The sequence below is a fragment of the Neopsephotus bourkii genome, unplaced genomic scaffold (assembly GCF_033783945.1).
Source record: "Neopsephotus bourkii isolate Nb327-2 ecotype Australia unplaced genomic scaffold, CSIRO-AGI_Nbou_v1 NB_1060, whole genome shotgun sequence".
Lineage (NCBI taxonomy): Eukaryota > Metazoa > Chordata > Aves > Psittaciformes > Psittacidae > Neopsephotus > Neopsephotus bourkii.
In genome coordinates this window covers 554367-573401 of record NW_026901548.1, presented here as the reverse complement: position 1 = coordinate 573401, position 19035 = coordinate 554367, and the positions used below count along the sequence as shown (strand labels likewise).

Sequence of the window (19035 nt, the reverse complement as noted above, 5' to 3'; positions counted from 1 at the left end):
CCTCCTCACCCAGCCCCAGTGCCCAGCAGAGGGGCGCAAGACAGGGCAAGCTCTTGGGCTCATTTCTCCAGTGGCCACACAAATAAGGGCAGCAGAAGCCCATGCTCCTCTCAGCCAGGGATTATGAAGGCTGAAGCAGAGTAAGTGAATTAACACAGTTAAAGGAGCAATTGGTCACTGGGAGAGAGGGAGGAGCTGGCCCAGCAGGCCCCAGTTTGCATTAGGGGTCCCAGGCAGGCAGCTTGGACCGGGTTTGAGCCAAGGGGCTGCACAGTGCCCATGGGTCTGGAGCTGGTGGTGGGCTGCAGCCCCACTCCCATGGCTCCCACCGGCACAACCACTGATGCCTGAGCCCCGGAGCACTCGTGACCTGGGGAGGGAGCACAGGGCTCCACTGGCTCCCAAGGAAATGGGAAGCAATCGCAGGGTGCTGGCGCCGAGCTCCGTCCGGCTGGGCCAGCAGCGCATCTGGACCTCCTCCCGTCTCGCCGTGTTTGCACAGCCTGTCCTTTGGCTGCGCGCTGCTCCATGGACAAGCGCTCCTTATCCAGACTGCCCCAGCGGGCCATGCTGTGGCCATCCCACCCACCCCTGGTCCCATCCCTGGTCCCATCCCTGGTCCCATCCCAGACCCAGTTATGACGGGGGGAACGTCCAGCCCAAGCTGTGCGAGCAGCGGCGCTTTGCATCGGGATAGACCAGAGCTGTGGCTTTGGCTCTTGCGCTGGTTGTTTTTGTACAATTTCTGGCCGCTAAAGCACACGGTTCTGCCTCCGAGGAGGTACTTTCCATCGCTGGAACAGCCCAAAAAGCCGTCAGAGCCACTTTGAATCTGCTGCGCTTTGGGCCAACTGCGGAACGCGAGCTGCGAGCAGTGATTTGAACACAGACCAGCCCCGATGGTTCCCATCAGCACCGGCCTGTGTTTGTTTAACGAGCGGGACCCGCCGAGCCCTGACGCCCACTTGTGTGCGCACACTCACGCACCCGCAGCTCTGTGCTCTTCCCGGTGCTGGGAAGGATCCCGGGAGCCGGAGCTCCCCCCCCCCCTCGGGGGTCCTACACATTCCCCCCGCTCCCCGATCCCACCAGGGGACGGAGCCGCAGCGGCTCCCTCCCCATCCTGCCCGGGGCCACCGGCGGGGTCCGGGGGGACCCCATGAGGAGCCGCCTCCTCGGTTGTGCTCCTCGGTCCCCCCGCTCCCCCCGGGCCGGGGCAGCCCCTCCCCCGCTCCGCCCCGCGCTTTCTGCGCCTTTTCTTTCCTTTTCTTTCTTTTTTCCCTTCTTTTTTCCCCCAGAAGGGGCGCGGCCGGAGCCGGCCTGGGCCGGGGGGGCCGGGGAGGGGGGACCGGGGCTGCCCGTCCCCGCCCGCAGCGCGGGAGGAGCCGCCGGGGGAGCGGCGAGCGGCAGCACCGGGCCGGGGGACACCGGGCTGGGGTCAGCGCTCGGCCCCGGCGAGGACCAGGGAGGGGACGGCGGGTGCCCGGCCCCTCCGCCGCTTCCCACTCAACATGGTAATTCCTTCTCTTTTCCTATCCTTCCCCTTGCCCTGCCCCGAGAGAACCCACGGGACCCTATGAGCATCCACGGGCACCCATGGGCCATGGCCTTTCCTGAGCTATGGGGCCACTGGGGCAGGGCACATGTGGGTGGCATCCTGGGATGCTTGAACACCCCTGTGAAGTTTGGCTGGGGAATGGGGTGCAAGAAGCAGGTGCTACCGTGTGAACCATGCCCGGTGTGCAGCTACAGGATGCTCAGTGGATCCCAGGGCTTGTTTGTCCCCATTGCTGTGGGCTCATGGGTGATGCTGTGCTGGGCTTGGGGGGTCGATAGCATTCACTGTCTGCATCGTGCCCTGCCAAAGTTGCTGCCAGTGAGAGCTGTGGGAGAGCCAGAGGAATTGTTATTCAGAGCTGGTCTCAACACTCAAACCTCGCTCCTTCCTGAGAGGAGGGAGAAGGGGGATGGAGCTGAGTCACCCCATGCATGAGTTAAGCAACTTTCCAGCACCAGAACACCAAAGCTGGGCTGGCCTTGTTGGTGCAAACCACTTTAAAAATATGGGTATTTGGGGAGAAATATCAATCTCTATTTAACAGCACTTTGGCTTATTAAAATGGAAATAGCTTTGCAAATGTAAATCTCCTTATGCTTCCTAATGCCTTTTGTTTCGGTTCCGCGCTCGCTCGCAGCTGGTGGAGGGACCTGGGCTGATGGCTGTTCTGGTTGGTCTGGATTTCCAGTGCTCCCTGGCAGACTGGGGCCTGGCATCTCCCACCATGGTTCCCCCTCAAGCCTCCCCCTGTGGTGAAGTGCTTTGTGACACTCAGGGAACATTCCTGATCATTCCAGGCCAAGCAGTTCCCCAGCACAACCCAGGCTGTGTCTGGAGCCTCCATCAGCCCCCAGCTCCTTCCTGACGCTGGCTCACGCAGTCCCCGCTGCTGGATGAAGTCCTGGGCGGTTTTGTTCCATGGGCAAGGAAGCGGCTTTGTTGGCTCAGTGGATCCATCCTCCGCATGCTGTGGGGTTCTGGTCATGGTTTGGAAGATCCTTTTTCCCCTGCAGTGGGGCTGTCCCCTCCCCTGGCACCCCCAGTTCCCTTTACCCAAGGCAGGGGACCAGGGAGCTGGGATGCACATGCTGAGGCCAGGGAGGATGCTCAGGGTTTGAGGGGCCAGTGTCAGCAGAGATGATGGGAGTGGGTTGGGGCAGCTGGCAGTATGTGCCTTTGCCCCATCAGACCATGGCTGAGCTGTGAATGGCCAGGTTTGGGGCTGCCCATCACCCCGTGGTGCAGCCTGCCCTGAGCAGAGTTCCTGGCTTTTCCTTCTGGTTTTATTTGCTTTATTATCAGTGCCATGGGAGTTTGGTTTCAAGAGAGCTGGTTCTGTGCGTGCCAGGGCTGTGTATGGGTGAGCCTGGGCAGGGCAGGGCAGGCAGGGCTGGCTCATCTCCTGGGCAGCATTAGGAGCTGGATGGGTCACTGCGGATGGTGACCCTGCAGAGGCAGAGCTGGGAGCTGGGCTTTACCCTGCAGTGGGGCTGTTCCAGAGCCAGGCCTCCAGTCCCTGCTGGGAGCTGTGCAAGGCAAGAGCAAGCATGAGAAGACCAATGGTCCAACAGCCACCAGCCTGCCAGGGGAGTCCACTTAGAGCCCATGGCCCTAAGAAGGGGCTTGCTCTCCTCCTGCTCTCCCACCAGGCCCAAGGGCAGGAGATTCCTGCATGGAGACTCAGAGAAAAAGTCAAGAAGAATTATCCAGAGCATGACTGCAAAGTGCTTTAGTTAAAGCTCATTAAAGCTAATTAAGCTGAATTAACCGGGGCCACTATCTCTGTGTGGGCTCACAGGCCAAGGATTAGCTGCCTGAAACTAATGCTCACCTTTAGCTCATCCCACCTTCAGCTCATCCCACCTTCCCACACCAGAGTGCAGCAAGCTGTTCTCCACTGTTCAATGCAGAGCCCACCCCAGGAGATGGGCTCGGCTGTGCTGTGACTGCAGCCAGTGGCAGAGCTGGTGGCTCCCTGGTACTCCACAGGCAGATGCTCTGTACCACATGCCATGCTCTGCAGGAGGAGGAGGATTGGTGTCCCACTGCAGAGGGGCAGATCCGCATCCAGCCAGGCTGGCCCTGACCCTGCTCCACACAGACCTGCACCTCTCCTGCTGCAGCTCCACTTCCAGCACCGGCACCGGCACCGGCACAGCAGGTTTGTTGTGTGTTGGAGCCTCTCCTGCAGACATAGTGGCCAAGGAGCTGGAGGAGCCTCTGTGTGTCCCGTGGCTCATTTCAGCAGCCCTGTGTGTGTCTGCACTCACCCAGCACTGCCTGCAGTGATGCTGGGGTTTAACGGGAGCCGGCTGATGGCTCCTCCACACACTGGCTGCGCCAGCCGGGTCTGCACGGCCGATGTCTCCTGCAGGGCTGGGAGAGCCAACTTGGAGCCCCCAGTTTCCAGATGGCACAAAGCAGTGTCCTCATCCTCATCCCAGTCTGGGAGTGCAGGGAGGGGGCTGTGACCCGGCAGAGCCATTCCCAGAAAAAGCCTGGAGGACCGATGTGGAGTTTGGTGAATTCAGTGATGAGCCTGAACCGAAACACCCAATCCATCTTCCCATGTTTGTCCTTCCTCCATCTGCTGCATTCCTGCAGCACGCTGCTGAGCCCGGCACATCCCCAAGCTCTGCTCTGCGTCTGGCTCAGATTAACCCCTTGGCTGCTGCGGCTCCTCCGCCTCCGCATGGCTCTGTTCCCAAGCTCCTTTCTCAGGCTCCTTAAACCACAGCCCGGCGCTGGGAACCAGACCCGGCCGTGCTCCTGCCCCTGGGCTGTGCAGTGCTTGGGGTGCTCCACGCCCGGATCATTCCCAGCTTCCAGCACAGGAAGGTTTGGAGCCCCCGAGCTCAGCACGGTGCCGGTGTGGGCACAGAGGGACCCGGGCGAGGCGCAGCGCACGGGATGGTGGGCACGGGCTCTGTGGGGTCAGTGTCCCATTGCGGGGCTGCTGTCCCCACTGGTGACACTTCCCTCCCGCAGGATGCCGGCTCCCTGGATGCAGCAGTGCAGGGCGCCCTCCAGGCCCTCTACCCGCCCTTCGACGCCACGGCCCCCACGGTGCTGGGGCAGGTCTTCCGGCTGCTGGAGACCAGCTACCAGGGTGATGGGCTCTGCTGCCTGCTCCAGTTCCTCATCCCAGCCAAGCGCCTCTTCGAGCACATCCGGCAGGCAGCCTGCGTAAGCCTGTGCACTCCCTCTGCATCTCCCCTCCTGTCCCCGTCCCCTCCCTAAAGGGCACCATGGTGCATCCAGCTCCCTGGGATGGCTCCGGCACTGAGCTCCTGTAATAGGGGCAGAGGGACTCTGGGGTCACCTTGTCTCTGGAGAGGCTCTGGCAGAGGTTTCCCCTCTGTTAGCACATGGGGAGCACACAGCACCGGGTGGGCTTGCAGGGCTCTGCTATGGCTCAGCCTAGGGATATCCCATTGGGTCATGGGGCTCATCAATCCCCCTCATGGAACTGCAGAGCTGGGTAGGGAGAGTGCATGGGGCTGGCTGGGAGGGTCTGGAGCTCTCGCTCACGCGCTGTGTTCTTCCTCCCTGCCAGGCTCCCTACTTTAACTGCATCTTTCTCCATGAAGGCTGGCCCTTGTGTCTGCACGAGAAGGTGGTCGTGCACCTCGCGCCGCTCAACCCGCTCCTGCTGCGCCCTGGGGACTTCTACCTGCAGGCAGAGCCATGCAAGGAGCACTCGGCGCGCATCGTCCTCAAGCACCTCTCCCAGGACCTGTGCACCGTGGAGGAGATGCCGGTCCCCGAGGCTGCCTACGCGCTGCTCTTCACCAACGAGTGGCTGGAGGAGATCAACGGCGGCCGGGCCGGAGCCCCCCTGCAAACCTGCCTGGTGGCCACCGAGAATGGCATCGCCCCGCTGCCGTGGAGCAGCATTGCCACACCGGAGTTCATCGACAAGCCCAAGGCTGGAGCTGATGGAACACCTGTGGACACCCAGCATGACCCTGCTTCTGAAGCTGCAGCTGAGCCAGCAGCACCCAGTGTGCCCGTGCCCTGTGGCACAGCAGGCATCCCCGTGCCCTATAGCAACGTCGTGGGCACCATCCCAGGCTGCAAGGGCACCTCTCGGAAGCTGAGCCAGGGAAAATACCCGGGACTGATCAAGGTGGACCAGGCTGGGCTGCGGAAGAAGCCGAGCGCGCTGGCCATGCCCAGCCTCTGCGAGATCATCAGCCAGAACCTGGAGGGGGAGTACGTGGACCTGCTGGAGCTGGCCCCGGAGCACATGGGCCTCCTGGCCAGGTCCCTGCCGGCGGGCGCTGGGGACAAGGCTGCGCTCCCCTGCCTGAACGGGGCCCCCTGCGGGGCAGCACAGAGCTCGGGGGAGGGTCCCTGCACCCCGTGCCTGGGGCAGGAGCTGAGCAGGGAGCCGGGGCCACACGGGCCACGGTGCCGCCACCGCGACTCGTACCTGGCCGCGCTGCAGAACCCGGTGAGCTTCGGGGCCGGGCTGATGGCAGCCATCCTGGAGGAGCCGGACGGCCCCGGCCCCGAGCCGCCCCCCGCTGCTCCCCGGGAGACCCCCGCGCAGCGCGGGATGGGCGGCGGCAGCCCCCCGCTCCTCACCCCCCGAGCGCAGGCAGCGGCGCGGCAGAGCAGCCCCCGGCTGCCCCAGGGCTCCGGCCACAAGTTCTCCTTCCTGAAGGGGCCCCGGCTCGGGGCGGCCCCCGGGGATGAAAGAGCCGGCAGCCAGCAGGAAGGGGCCTGGAGGAAGATGTCTGCCATCTACTCGCCCAGGATGGGCAGAGCCAAGGCAGGCGGGAAAGGTACCCTCCGAGCAGGGCTGTGGGACCTGTGCAGGGGCACTGCATTTCCCTGCCTCGTTGCACATCGTCAGCTCCTCTCCTCTGTCCCCATGGGCAGGTTCGGATGCGGCAGCCCCAGCCCCTGCGGAGGAGCGACCCATGGAAAGCTCCAGCTCTAAGAATGGTCCCTCCATGCCCAGCACCAGCACCAGCACCAGCACCGTGGGCTGGGAGCCGCCGGCCTGGCAGGACCTGCACACGGGGCTGCTGCACTCGGGCATCGTGTGCCTGCCAGGTACCGCCAGCACCGCGACCCGTGGATGTCGGGATTGGGCTCCAGAGGGAGAGCACCGAGCTGCCCGAGGGGGGTCCTGGGGCTCTGCTGGAGGCAGAGGGACCCCGGGGGGGAATCTTCTGTCAGCTGGGCAAAAAGAATGAGACCCATAAAAACAAGCAGCCTGCTTGGAGCAGCTGCCCCGTCCCCAGCTGCACCGAGCCCTCCCACACCATTCCTCTCCAGTGAAGCCGCTCAGCTTGAGCTGCCAAGCACTAAACATTTGGCTTCTCCCTCTTCCCAAGAGCCAGAGAACGGTGACAAACCCGTGTTTCCTTCGGGAGGAGCAGCCCCGGCAGCTCTGCCCTGGCGCTTCCAGGGCTGGTTCCTGCCGAGAGCCCTCCGGAGGGCTGGGGTGCGGGGGCTGCTGCTGACCCCCGAGCCCGGGCAGGGCAGAGCCCGCTCCTGCAGCCATCGGCAGCCCCGGCCCCTCGGGCTGGAGCCTGCAGCGGCTCCGGGGGGGTCACGCTCCCCTTTCCCCGCAGGCAGCTCGGACCGGCAGGGCAGGGCCCTGCTCCTGGTGACCACCGGCGGCAGCGCCTGGGGGGCCGCCTGGTGCTCGGCTGCTGAGCTGGGGACGCTCATCCTCTACCTCTGCTCCATCGCCAGGTAAGGGCTGGGGGAGCTGCCATGGACCCCCCGCCTGCTCCCCGGCTCAGGGTCCCGGGCAGCCCCTGGCCAAGCCGGGCTGGATGCCCAGCATCCGGCATGTCCACACAGCCCCTCCTGCAGCCACCCGCAGGGACCCTGTGCAGTGCCTCTATGAGGTCTGGCCCTGCCCTCGGCTCAGGCATCCCACAGGGACAAGGCCATTGCCTGTGGCTGCCGGTTCCTGCCTGCCCAGAGCCGTGGGACCGGGCTTAGAGTGGGTCCTACCTGAGGACTTCGTGTGCTGCCTCCTGCTTTGTCTCCCCTTGCCAGGCAGGACATGAAGGACGTCGGGCTGACCGTCGTGGTGGATGCCCGGAAGCAGCCGCCTGCTCCTGTCCTGTTCTCTGCCCTCCGCTCTGCCCAGGTGCTCCATGCTCCACACTCCCACGCACAGATGTGCTGGGGGGGGGGGGTCCGTGCCTGGGAGCCAGTGCTGCTCGGGGGCCCTGTGCTGTCTTGGGGCTGTGGGTCCTCCCTGCCAGGGCACCCTTTGCCTCTGTGTGCTCAGGGCTTGGCTGCAGCCTGCCCAGTGAATCCCACACCAGCCCCGATGCTCCCTGTGTGCAGAAGCATCACTGGTGCAAGCAAAGGTCTTTGCTCACAAGGCTCTTGCTGTGGGTCCTTTCTGCCAGGGAGCTGGTGGCTGGGACAGGCTGGGACAGGGTTATGGCCCGAGCTGGGACAGGGTTATGGCTGGGACAGGGTTATGGCTGGGACAGGGTTATGGCTGGGACAGGGTTATGGCCCGAGTGACTCGTTTCCATTCCCCACACCAGTGAGCTCGGGAGCCTTTTCCTTTGTAACTGACTCACCAGCCTCAACTTGGGCAGCCCCATGGGGTTTCTCATTTGAGGTGGTAACTTCCCCGCAGAGCATCTCGCCGGGCTGCATCCACACCGTGCTGCTGCTGGCCGAGAAGGAGCTGGTCACGCACCGCGAGAAGCTGCCCGGGGTGCAGGTGAGCCTCTGCCTGCCCCCTCCTCCTGTCCCCACCTTGACTCCTGTGGGAAGAGCAGAGCGAGGTCAGTGGAGCCTCCTGCCACAGGGGATCCTCTGTCCCTTTACCCAGAGGCCCCAGTTCCCAGCTGGGGGACCCCAAACAGAGCAGCACCTCGGTGGGGCTTGTCCCTCCATGGGGTTTGCAGTAGGCAAAAGCTGTCCCAGGGCAGCCAGTGCCTTCCCTGTTACCTCCAGGGCCTGGGCACAGGTGCTGGGATAATAAACCTAAACTTGGAAGGGTTTTTATTCTTTTAGTGCTGCTCGGGTTAATGAATGTAATGTGAACTATTACTGAGTGAGATCGCCTGGCTGCGCTGTCGTGGCAGGTTACTGTGGTCCAGCGATCTCCCGTGCATTCAGACACTATGGAGAGGCCGGGGCATGCTCTGAGTGGAGCAGGGCCAACCTGCTGGTTACCAGGACAGGGTGCTGAGGGCAGGAGGGGCTGTGCCCCTGCTCCAGGCTGCCCCTGGGGGTGTCCCTGTGTCGGTCCCGCAGCGCTCACCAGCCCTGTGCCCGCAGGTGGAGTCGCTGCCGTCGCTGAAGGCTCTGGGCCGCTTCGTCGACAGCTCCCAGCTGACACCGGAGCTGGACGGGGCCTTCCCCTACAGCCACGGCGAGTGGGTGCAGTTCTTCCAGGTGTCTGTTTCCACGCTATGAGCCACAGCCTCACCTCCCCGCAGTGCCCCTTGTCCCCACCCCTCACCCCCGCCACCGCTTCCATGTCTCACATCCCTGGAAGTCAATGGGAAAGCCCACGAGAGGGGAAGGGAAAGGAGAGCTCTGAGTGCAGAAGGGCAGCCCCCTCCTGCCTGCAACTGCCCATCAACCTCCACTCTCCCTTCCTCCTTGGATTTAACCCAGTGCCCCACGGCGTTCCCTGCTCTGGCCTGGCACTGCTCCTTCTCCTCCTCACAGGCAGGCTGCCCCATGCCCGCCCCACTGACCTGCTGTGTGCACCCACAGAAACTGCATCCCTTCACGGCCAGCCTCCGGCGGGCATCGGAGCTGCTGCAGGGCTGCATCCAGGAGCTGCGGAGCGGCAACGCGCTGGTGGTGACACAGGTAAAAGAGGGGATGCAGGCAACGGCGGGATGCAGCACTGCAGGATGCAGTGCCCATCTGCAGTCCAACACAGCCACATTTCACCACAGTTGCTCAAAACTCAGTGCAACCGCTCCCAGAGCAGCCATGGGGAAGTCCCTGTCCCTTTTGCTGGTCCCTGCATGGGATGGGAGCCGCTGCACCCCAGGTGAGAGCGTGTCCAACCTTCCCTTGCAGGATGCAGGCGCCTGCATCGGGAGGCACCGGGAGCTGATGCGGAGGGTGCTGAGCGATGCGCCGCTGGTGTGGGTGCAGCGGGAAGGGGGGGCCGTGCTGGCCCGGCTGCGCAGGGAGGCCGCCCGGCTCCGCACCTCGGCCCACGTCAGGTAGGACGGGATGGATCCACCTCGGAGAGCGGCCAGCGCCGGGGACCCCGCTGCCTCCTGGCTGCGGAGCCCCCGCCACAGGAGCCCCGTGTCCCCGGGAGCTCCGGCTCCTTCCCAGCCCGTGCTCCCTCCTGCCCTGCAAGCTCGTGTCTGGGACCGCCCTTTGCGGGCTCTCCCGTGCCCCCCAGCGGAAGGTGCCCGGGTCCTGGGCTCCTGCCCCGGGGCCCGCAGCGGTTCCCGCAGGCTGCTCTCGGGCACAGCCGCTAGATGGGGCCAGGGCTCGGCGGTGCGGCTCACGGCCGGCAGCGGTAACGCCGTGCTCCTCCTGCGCCCTTCTCTCACCGGGGCGCGGGCAGACAGCGCTTTCCCATCCCATGTTCCCATCCTTCACCTTGCTCCATGGGTAGGGAGACGTCAGAGCACGTGAAAGGCGCTCCTGGTGTGCGGGGCTGGAGATGCTGCCCAGCACATAGCTGGGGGTGTCCTCATGCCGTAGGTGGGCTCCAGGGATATGCATGGCAGGAGATCCATGGTGGGCTCCCAACCCAGGCACCTGCCGGCATCTCTCCATCTGCACATGCTGGGTCATTGCACATCTGATCCCAGCTTGCCACATGGCCACATGCCCGCTCCCAGGAGCTGCCCCATCCAGAGTCCTGCCCACCGGCAGCCCCAGCACTGATGGCCCCCTCATCCCCAACCGCCAGGACCAGCATGGAGTCGGCCGAGGCGCTGTACAACCAGCTGGAGGAAGAGCTCCATGACCTGGTGTTCCAGTCCAACAGCTCCCTGGAGCGCCTGGAGTTCCTGCGGAAGGTGCGGGAGCTGGAGGCCGAGTTCAGCAAGGTGAGGTGGGCGTCCCTGCGGTCCTGCTCTGGGCGCAGCGGGATGCATTGTCCTCTGCGGTGTGCCCGCAGCTGAGCACTTTGGGCTCGTTTCCCTGGGGTTTGCTGGTGAAGGAAGCCCGGAGAACAACAGCATTGCCTGAGCTGGGATTTTCATTCGGGGTGACAGGGGCGGGATGCTCCGGCGGGGAAGGAAGGGGAGGCGCTGCCTGACCCCGCTCTCTCTTGCAGCTGGGGCTGTGGCTGGACGGGGAGGCAGCGGCGCGGCTGCAGGAGATGGGTGCTGAGGAGTGGAGCCCCGAGAGCTTCCTGGGGTCTGACGAGCGGTTCAACGCGTTCCTCACCCAGGCAACAGTATGTTCGAGGGGGCTCCCTGGGGCAGCGCTGCCGCAGCTCCGGGCCCTGCCTGCTGCTGGGCAGACACCAATCACCAATCAGAACCATCTGAATGTGGTGACAAAGCTCGATAGGATGAGCCCAAGTCCCCCGGCTCCGGCAATCCCGGCTGTGCCCAGGCTGCCCAGGTGGAGGCCAAGCTGCAGTTTTCAGGCCCCACTTTGCCAGGGTCTTTGTTCCAGTGAGAGGGGAGCTCTGTGGCTCCTTGGTGCGCTCTGCGCTGGGGTTGCTGTCCCCAGCCCCTGCCGTGCCCCATCCTTCACAGCCCCCTTCATCTCACAGAGGCTGGGTGCCCATCAGGCAGCAGGGAATGTGTGACAGGCATTTGTTCATCCCATAGCCTGCATGCACCGCAGGGAGGAGGAGGCAAAGTGACTCCCCTCAGGACAGGGCGATGCACTTGGTGCGTTCTGAGGCGAGCAGAGCTCAGGCTCAAGGCCAGAGCTCAGATCCGCTCAGGACAGAGCAGAGCTCAGGCTCAAGGCCAGAGCTCAGATCCGCTCAGGACAGAGCAGAGCTTTGGAGAACCTGGTTCTTTTTGCTTCTCACTTGCCCAGAGACACTTGCAGTGCGGCCCTGGTACTGACACCAGCTGATCTTCACCATCTCCATCCTGCTCGCCCTCCCCATCGTGGGGTCAGCGCCATTCCCGAACACGGAGCTTGCTCTTTCCTCGTGTCCCTGCAGGCTCAGTACCGGCACGGCCTGGCGCTGTGTCAGGAGGCAGCTGAGGTCCAAGGCGCGGCTTTCCCAGAGGCCGCCCTCTTCCAGGCGGCCGTGGCCCTTTTCCGGACGAAGCTGAGGAGCTTCCAGAGGCAGGTGGAGCGGCGCCAGGCGGAGCGGGAGCTGCTGCGGGACCTCGGGTGCTTCTCCAGCAAGGTGGGAGCTGGGGCTCTGCTGCGGTGGGAGCCGGCGCCGTGGCGCAGCCCTGGCATGGCCACGCTCCCCTTCTGTTCCAGATGGCGGGGCTGAAGCTGGGCTGCGGGCAGTGCCTGGGCCGGGGGAAGCGCGAGGAGGGCCGGGCGCTGCAGGGGCTGCAGAGCTCCTTCCAGAAGCTCTTGGTGGAGTTCGCCCTGGAGAAGCTGCAGGAGATGAAGGCTCAGGTGCGCCGGATGCGGAGCAGCCCAGGGCTGGCAGCCTGGACCGAGGCACGGCGCCGGTACCAGGAGACGCGGCAGGTCCTGGAGGAGATGCTGGCACAGCTGCAGGAGGCCTGGGGAGCTGAGGGGCACGGGGACTCCTTCAGCTGCCCCGGCTCGGGGTCTGCTGCCCCTTGCGAGGGAGCTCCGGGCACCAGCCCTGAGCCAGCGGTGCCAGGGGAGCAACCGGAGCCCGGTGCCGGGACAGGACAGCCCCGGGCCAGCACCGCTCCCAGCCCCTCACCGGGTGCGGAGCCAAGCTCCCCGCAGCCCCGCAGCCATCAGGGGCCAGAGGGGGCTCCTGCCTCTCACCACTGCCCCTCTGCCAACACCAACCCCGAGAGCGGAGCCTGCCCGGGCGCTGCAGGACCCCTCACCCACAGCATCCGGACCCTGCAGAGACCTCCCCTCACAGTGCCAGCCCGGGCGCGTGTTCCAGGCGCTGACCCCCCGTGTCCCCCGGCTCTGCCCCACGGGGCTGTCACACGTGCTCCATCCGCCCAGAAGCGGGCAGAATACTTCCAGGTTTCCAGCCAGAGCAGCTTCTCCTCTGAAGACTCCGACTCGCAGAACTCCACCGAGGATGCTCCAGCACCGAGCCTGGCCTTGTCCTGGGACCTGCAGAGCCCAAGACCGCGTTGCCCCCCCGAAAAGCCCTCCCAGATCATTTACCTGGAGAACCACCACGCCGAGAGTCCACCTAAAGCGAATGCCAAGTAAACCCGGTCCCAGTCGGGGCTGTTTCTGCCCAGTGGCTGAGGTATCGGTCACTGGCTGGATGGGACATCCCATGCTCGGAGGTGGGGCTGCTGCTGCTCCAGCATCCTTCAGTTTCCTGTACTTCAGTTCCCCTCACCCCACCGTGGTGCCGCACTGACTCCATGGCTACGAGGTCTGTTAATACTCTACTAGCTGTGTAGTAACCCTCACCTAAAGTGCCCTTATCCCTACAAGCAGCTCCTGGAACAGCGGTTCCCCGCAGGCAGGAGCCAGGCCTGGAGCATCCGTGGGGAGCACAGACGTGGGCTGGGGTCCCCTGACCCCACCACGCTCTGCCGGGCAGTTTGCCTGCCCCTGCACCGCTGCTGCAGCCCCGGCCAGGTGACAGCAACCGGCGTTGTGTGCGTGTGCTCTCGTTAACATGGGACTAACGATATTAACGCTAATAAACCTGAAGAGAAGCGCCCGGCGTGGTCCTTGTGTCCTGCCGAGAGCCAGGCACTGCGCTGCTCGCCCGGGCTCCTGCTGCTGCCCCAGTGCCAACAGCAGCCAGGGCCATGGCAAAGCCTCCTGGTGCCGCCACGCAGCTCTGCCTCTGCTGCCAGCATCCTGCTGCCGGCTGCAGGGATGCTGCTGCTCACACCGCTGCTGGCTCATCCAGGCCCTGCCTGGGGTTAAATGGGGGTTAAATGGGGGTTAAATGGGGGTTATGGGGGTTAAATGGGGGTTATGGGGGTTAAATGACTCCGTCTCCCATTCTCGCTCCCATCCTACCCCCTCCCCAGTACATGTGAGGGTGGTGTCTCCTTCCCAGCCTCCCCACTCGCTGGGAACGTGCTGTCCCAGAGCCTTGGGGGATCTGGCTGAGCTGGGAGCGACTTCATCGATCCATCACCATCCAAACCAGCCCCAGGTCCCTGGGGATCCCAGCCCCCCAGTGCATCCCGCCTGGTTGGGCTGGGATGCTGGGCTGGGGACAGGCTGTGCAGGCCAGGGTTAGCACATCATGAGCTAATCGAGGACACTGGAGAAGAAGCAGCATCTCCTGCAAAGGCCACTGCAGGAAAACACCCCTCCTCCCAGCCACAGCACAGCCATGGCTCGGGGCCCTGTGTGATGCTGCTCCTCGGCAAAGGGCTCTTGCCCATCCCAGTGTTTGTGAGCATCACTCATACCCCCCTCAGCCTTGTTTGTGCCAGATCTCCAGGCCAAGCCCCGCTGAGCTCCCCTCAGAGGCTGCAGTCCCAGCACCCCGAAGCCTGTTCTCCTGCCTAGGTCATTAGCACACTGTTAATGAAGGCTGATCCCAGCTGCTCCCCAGCCCCTCACCTCTCCCCGTCCTACTCACTCTCTGCTCTTTGCTCCTTACAGCTCTTTTAAACTCCATCTTCTCCAGCACAAGCCCCAGTTTCCCTGGCAGCACTTCCATCACTGCTTGACTGAAACCCCAGTGTCTGAGTCCCGTGCCATCCACCTGAGCATCGCTGCTCCCCATCCCCACTCCATCCACGTGTCCCTGCTCCCCATCCCCACACACACTGGTGAAATCCGTGCCCATCTGGATGGCACGCACCTCACTGCAAGAGACAAGTCTGTTCTACCTCCAAAAGCATTTAAATCCCAGCCTGGCAGTTCCCTCACTCCATTTTCTGCTCTTCCAGCAGCTGATGTGCTCTATCATCCCATTACACTCTCACCTCTGCAGTGTGCTAAAGCAGCAGCACACCTCCAAATTCCTCTTTGGACACCAACTCTCTTCTGGCATTTCACAGAAACCCTTGGCTTTGGAAGGCCTTGTTAGGGGCTGAGCTCAGCCCCTGTGGCCAGCACAGCACACACACCCCAGCCGGGACCTGTGCCGGTGCCGTGCCGGGCTGGACATGCCATCCATGTTAACTCCTGTCCCTGGGAATAGGGTGGCCATGCTGGTGAGGGGCTGCATCAGCTCACCCAGCACCAGTGCGGGGAGCATCCCTCCCGCTGCTCCTGCCATGTCCAGGGAGGCAGCAAAGGGTGTTCAAGGCCAGGTTGGACACAGGGGCTTGGAGCAAGCTGCTCCAGTGGAAGGGGTCCCTGCCTGTAGCACGAGTTGGAGCTGGGGGAGCTTTAAGGTCCTTTACAACCCAAACCATCCATGGTTCTAGGATTCTAACCAGACAGGTATCAAAAATGAACCACTGTGCACATTGAAGAGCAGGGAAGAGGGATGAGAACAGTATTGCCATCATTGCATACAAACCCCTTGCTGCGCTGTCACTGGCGAAGCATCCCCATCCACAGCTGAGGCTGCCTCTCATGGCTCTGCGATGCTCCGGAGTCACAGCTCTGCCAGCCTGGGAAGAGACTGTAATGCTGATCAATACTTTTGTCATTTGGGAGATTGATTATTCTGATCACTTTGGGAGCCGTGCAGCCAGGCTGCGAACAGAGCTGCTGGTCCACGGGGTGCCAGCCGGGGTGGGATCGCGGTTATCCCATCCCATCATTCAGGAGATGAAACCTCTCCAACGGCCGTGAGTAAAATGTCTTATTGATTCCAAAGTGCTTTGCCTGTTTATAGGAATAACACCTCCAGTGCCCCAGAGGATGGTTTATGCTCTGCCATTCTCCTGTGCCGTTTCCAGTGGTGATACAAGGTCAGAGGCTGAAATGACCCAAACCTGTGCAGGGTAAAAGTGGCCAGGGCTGAGCCTTGGGCTCAACAGCCCTGTGTTGAGAAACTGCCTCTTAACTGGGGCAAGAAACTGCTTTAGCTTCCACATTGAAAAGGGGGTGCTCACCACCCTTCCTTTTACCTGTGTTTAAATAGCCAGGAGACCTTTGGAATGGAAAATTGGGACTTTTTCAGTTTCTAGGAAAGGAGAAACCTCACTTGCCATGGAGAAACAGAATCATCTTCCAGCATGGAATGCCAGGCGGAATTCAGATTTTCTGACTAAAGCAAACAATGACTTTCCTGTTGTTTTTCTTTTCCAAAAGAAAAGGATATTTTGCAAATCCGAAGATTATTCGATAACAGAAGGAGAATTTCCGGCCCTCGCTGGAGGGTGAAGCGGTTCCTGGAGGAGCCCTTGGCTGCCCCAGACCGCGGCCGATGCCTCCCACCAAAAAGGGGTTTTGCAACAATATTATTACACAATAATTTCCTTATCTCTGCTGCTCCTTCAGCACGTGATTTATGGCTCCGGGCCTGCCCAATTAAGCTGTAACCTTTCTGGAAAGGCAAGTGCAGGAGTTAATCAATGTCTCCTTCCCACCCGAGAGATGGCAAAATCATTTGTCATGGCTGGAGGGGGTCCAGCAGTGCCAGGGCGGGGGAACCGCAGCCAGTCCAGCCCCTCGATGGGCTCTGCAGTGCCCCAGGAACGGCTTCTTCCAGAGGAAAAGAGGCAATATCTGATCAATGCAGAAGATGCCAAGAGCTGCCTGGAGGCAGGGATGCGCTGTGGGTCTGGGGAGGGCCCCAGCTCTGGGCACTGTCCCCCTGTTCTAAGGGCGGCTTCCCCCCACAGCACTGAGCAGGCAGCTCTGTCCATCAACCCCCAGCCTGGTTTGGGTTGAAAGGGACCTTAAAGCTCCTCCAGCTCCAACCCCTGCCACAGGCAGGGACCCCTTCCCCTGGAGCAGCTTGCTCCAAGCCCCTGTGTCCAACCTGCCCTTGAGCACTGCCAGGGATGGGGCAGCCACAGCTTCTCTGGGCACCCTGTGCCAGCGCCTCAGCACCCTCCCAGGGAAGAGCTTCTGCCTGAGAGCTCAGCTCAGGCTCCCCTCGGGCAGGTTCAAGCCATTCCCCTTGGCCCGTCCTTACCTGCCATTGTCCAAAGCCCCTCTCCAGGCTTCTTGTAAGCTCTCTTTAGGTACTGGAAGACCACTCTCTTCTGCTTCTTCCTCTTCATCCTCCTCCTCACTGCCAAGTTCCCATCAAGCCCTGCCCTCCAGACTGTGTGGGCAGGAGAGACACCGAGTTATCAACCACAGTGACACGGAGGGAAGGGGAAGAAATGGGCTGGACAAGAGGCCCTGGGGCAGCCATGCTCCCAGCCAGAGCCATGGCCCTGCCCTCATCCCAGGTAAGGAGGCAGGCACAGGTGATGGGAGGCCCAGGAACAACCACAAACAGGACATGAACCCCCTGTCCGGGCCCCCATCAGCTCTGGTGCCAGTGGAGCTGCCACGGGTCCCTTACCGTGATGGCAGCTCCTGGCACGGGCTCAGCTGCAAACAGCCACGGGCGCTGCAAAGCGCAGGATGGAGCCTTGGCCCCGGCGCAGAGGAAACGCCGTCGTGCCTGGATCTGCCCTCCCGGGGGTGACCGGGACACGGGGTTCCAGCAGGTAAACACAGAGGGAGCCCCTGGGGCAAGGCTGAACAACCGCAACGTGAAGCAACATCCTCGGCTTCAGCAGGGGGCTGGAAGCAGCTGCGGGCACAGGTGGCCCAGAGCAGCTCCCTTATCTCCAAGCTCCTGCTCCAACAGAGCCAATCAGGTCTCGCCCATCATCAAGCTGCTGGGAGCTGCGGGGTGGCCGTAAGAAATGAAACCCCAAAGAAAGGAGCAATGCTTTGGAAGTGGGTTTTCTTTGGGAAAACAGGAGGGGTGAAAGGTAACGCCAAAGGGGTGAGCTGGGGGGGCAGATGGTAACTGCAGGGTGCTCCGAGCTGGGCAGGGCCAGCCGGCTGCCCCATCCCGAGGGGCTGCTGGAGAACACCGGTGTGATGGTGCTGCCAGGACAGGCAGGGGATGGGATCACCCCCTGCACGGGGATGTGCATCACTCGCGTGTGAGTCCTGTGGGAATCACAGCTTCAGGCACTGGTATCCGGACCCGTGCGCTCACAGAGGAACCCGTGCACGCACTGCACCATGCTGGGGAGTGCAGACCCCTCTGGCTTCCCTCCCACAACACCCCCCGGAGCCTGTCTGCAGCCGGGCGGTGGAACTGGCACCACGGGAGCAGGGGAGCTGGGTGGGGTGCAGAGAACTGCTGGGAAATGACACCGGGAGACTGGAATTCAGCTCAGGCCAGGTTCAACCCGCTCAGGCTGCCAAGCACCTTACCCCTGCTCACAGCTCCCCTGGCTGGGACACCGGCACGGGACAGGCCTCACACCCACCCTGGGGCCACGGGTACTCATCTCCCCTGGGCCATCACTGCTGCTGCCTGCAGGTACCTTTGCCCTGGGGCTGCCTCATGCCTGCAGCAGGGCAGTGGGAAAACCCTGCCCCAGCTGAGCTCAGGAAAGGATTTATCATGAGACATGGGAGGGGTTTGTGGTTATTTCTCTTGAATAAAGGCACAGACTTGGCCTATGAACAAGGATGGTGTGTAACAAGTTCCTCCTCAGCTCCCCTCGGAAGCGCCTTGCCCCAGGGCTGTCCCCACAAGCTGGTTATTGGCCTCTGCCCCTCTGGGTGATGCTGGTTCAGCTCCTTGGCTCTGGCCATTTCTCAGGAGCAGCCCCTGTCTTGGTGCATGCCAAGTGCCATGAGCCAGCACCAGGCCAGCATCTGCCACCACCAGCACATCCCTCCTTGTGAGCAGAGGATGCTCCAAGCACGCCAGGACACTTCCACCAGACTGCGGCACCGGAGCGCACTGGGTGCCTGGACCTGGCTGTGGGGCCAGCTGGAAAAGCCATCTGCTTCTCCTTGGGAAAGCCACTCCTCCCCTAGGAAAAGCTCCTCGCTCCAGGTGCGGTGTCCTCACAGACCCTGTCTGCCACCACTGCCCTGGGTCGGTCCCTCCAGGTCCAAGCAGCTCAGGTTTACCCCCAGGGTTGTGCAGTATTTTCCATGCCCACAGATCGGAGCTCCTCCAAGCTCCGGTGTGGGAGCGGTCACTGCCGCATCCCACATGCAGGATCCCTGTGGTCAGCCACGAACGCTCCCACCGCCCGCGTCATCACGGGCACAAATCGCTTTCTCACCATTAACCCTTCGCCGGGGTCCCAGCCCAGCCCTGCTGGCCCCTTTCCAGACCCATCCCCAGCACCAAGCAGCTCAGGATGCGCTAACGCCGGGGTCCCCCCCGAGGGCAGCAGCTGCCGAGGGCTGCGCAAGGCGAGGAGCAGGGGGGTCCCCCCGTCCATGCCCTCGGAGCTCTCCGGGGCGGGAGCCGCGCCGGCAGCGGGCGGCTCGGACGCCGGGGACAGGGAGGGCTCTGTCCCCGCTGCGCGCTGTTTATCTGCGGGCAC

At 63.0% G+C, this 19035-nt stretch overlaps 1 protein-coding gene across 2 annotated transcripts; it reads left to right on the top strand.

Annotated features, from left to right (window-relative positions):
• Positions 1-1380: 1380 nt before the first annotated feature.
• On the top strand, positions 1381-12944 carry KIAA1755 (KIAA1755 ortholog). 2 transcript variants are annotated; one of them, XM_061361356.1, is made up of 14 exons: positions 1381-1514; positions 4547-4744; positions 5115-6348; positions 6446-6622; positions 7147-7270; positions 7583-7676; positions 8184-8270; positions 8834-8950; positions 9278-9376; positions 9593-9741; positions 10449-10587; positions 10818-10940; positions 11670-11861; positions 11942-12944. In XM_061361356.1, exons 1-14 carry the CDS (start codon positions 1512-1514, stop codon positions 12839-12841), a joined length of 3636 nt encoding a protein of 1211 aa, XP_061217340.1. In that variant the 5' UTR covers positions 1381-1511; the 3' UTR covers positions 12842-12944. The 2 variants fall into 2 exon arrangements, with proteins under 2 accessions (XP_061217340.1, XP_061217341.1); XM_061361357.1 differs by lacking the exon at positions 1381-1514 and having other exon boundaries at positions 4610-4744; positions 5149-6348.
• The last annotated feature ends 6091 nt before the right edge of the window (positions 12945-19035 follow it).

Coding starts and splice junctions, on each gene's coding strand:
- KIAA1755 (XM_061361356.1), top strand. Junction 7,677..8,183: donor CTGCCCTCCGCTCTGCCCAG/GTGCTCCATGCT, acceptor ACTTCCCCGCAG/AGCATCTCGCCGGGCTGCAT. Junction 9,742..10,448: donor CGCACCTCGGCCCACGTCAG/GTAGGACGGGAT, acceptor CCCAACCGCCAG/GACCAGCATGGAGTCGGCCG.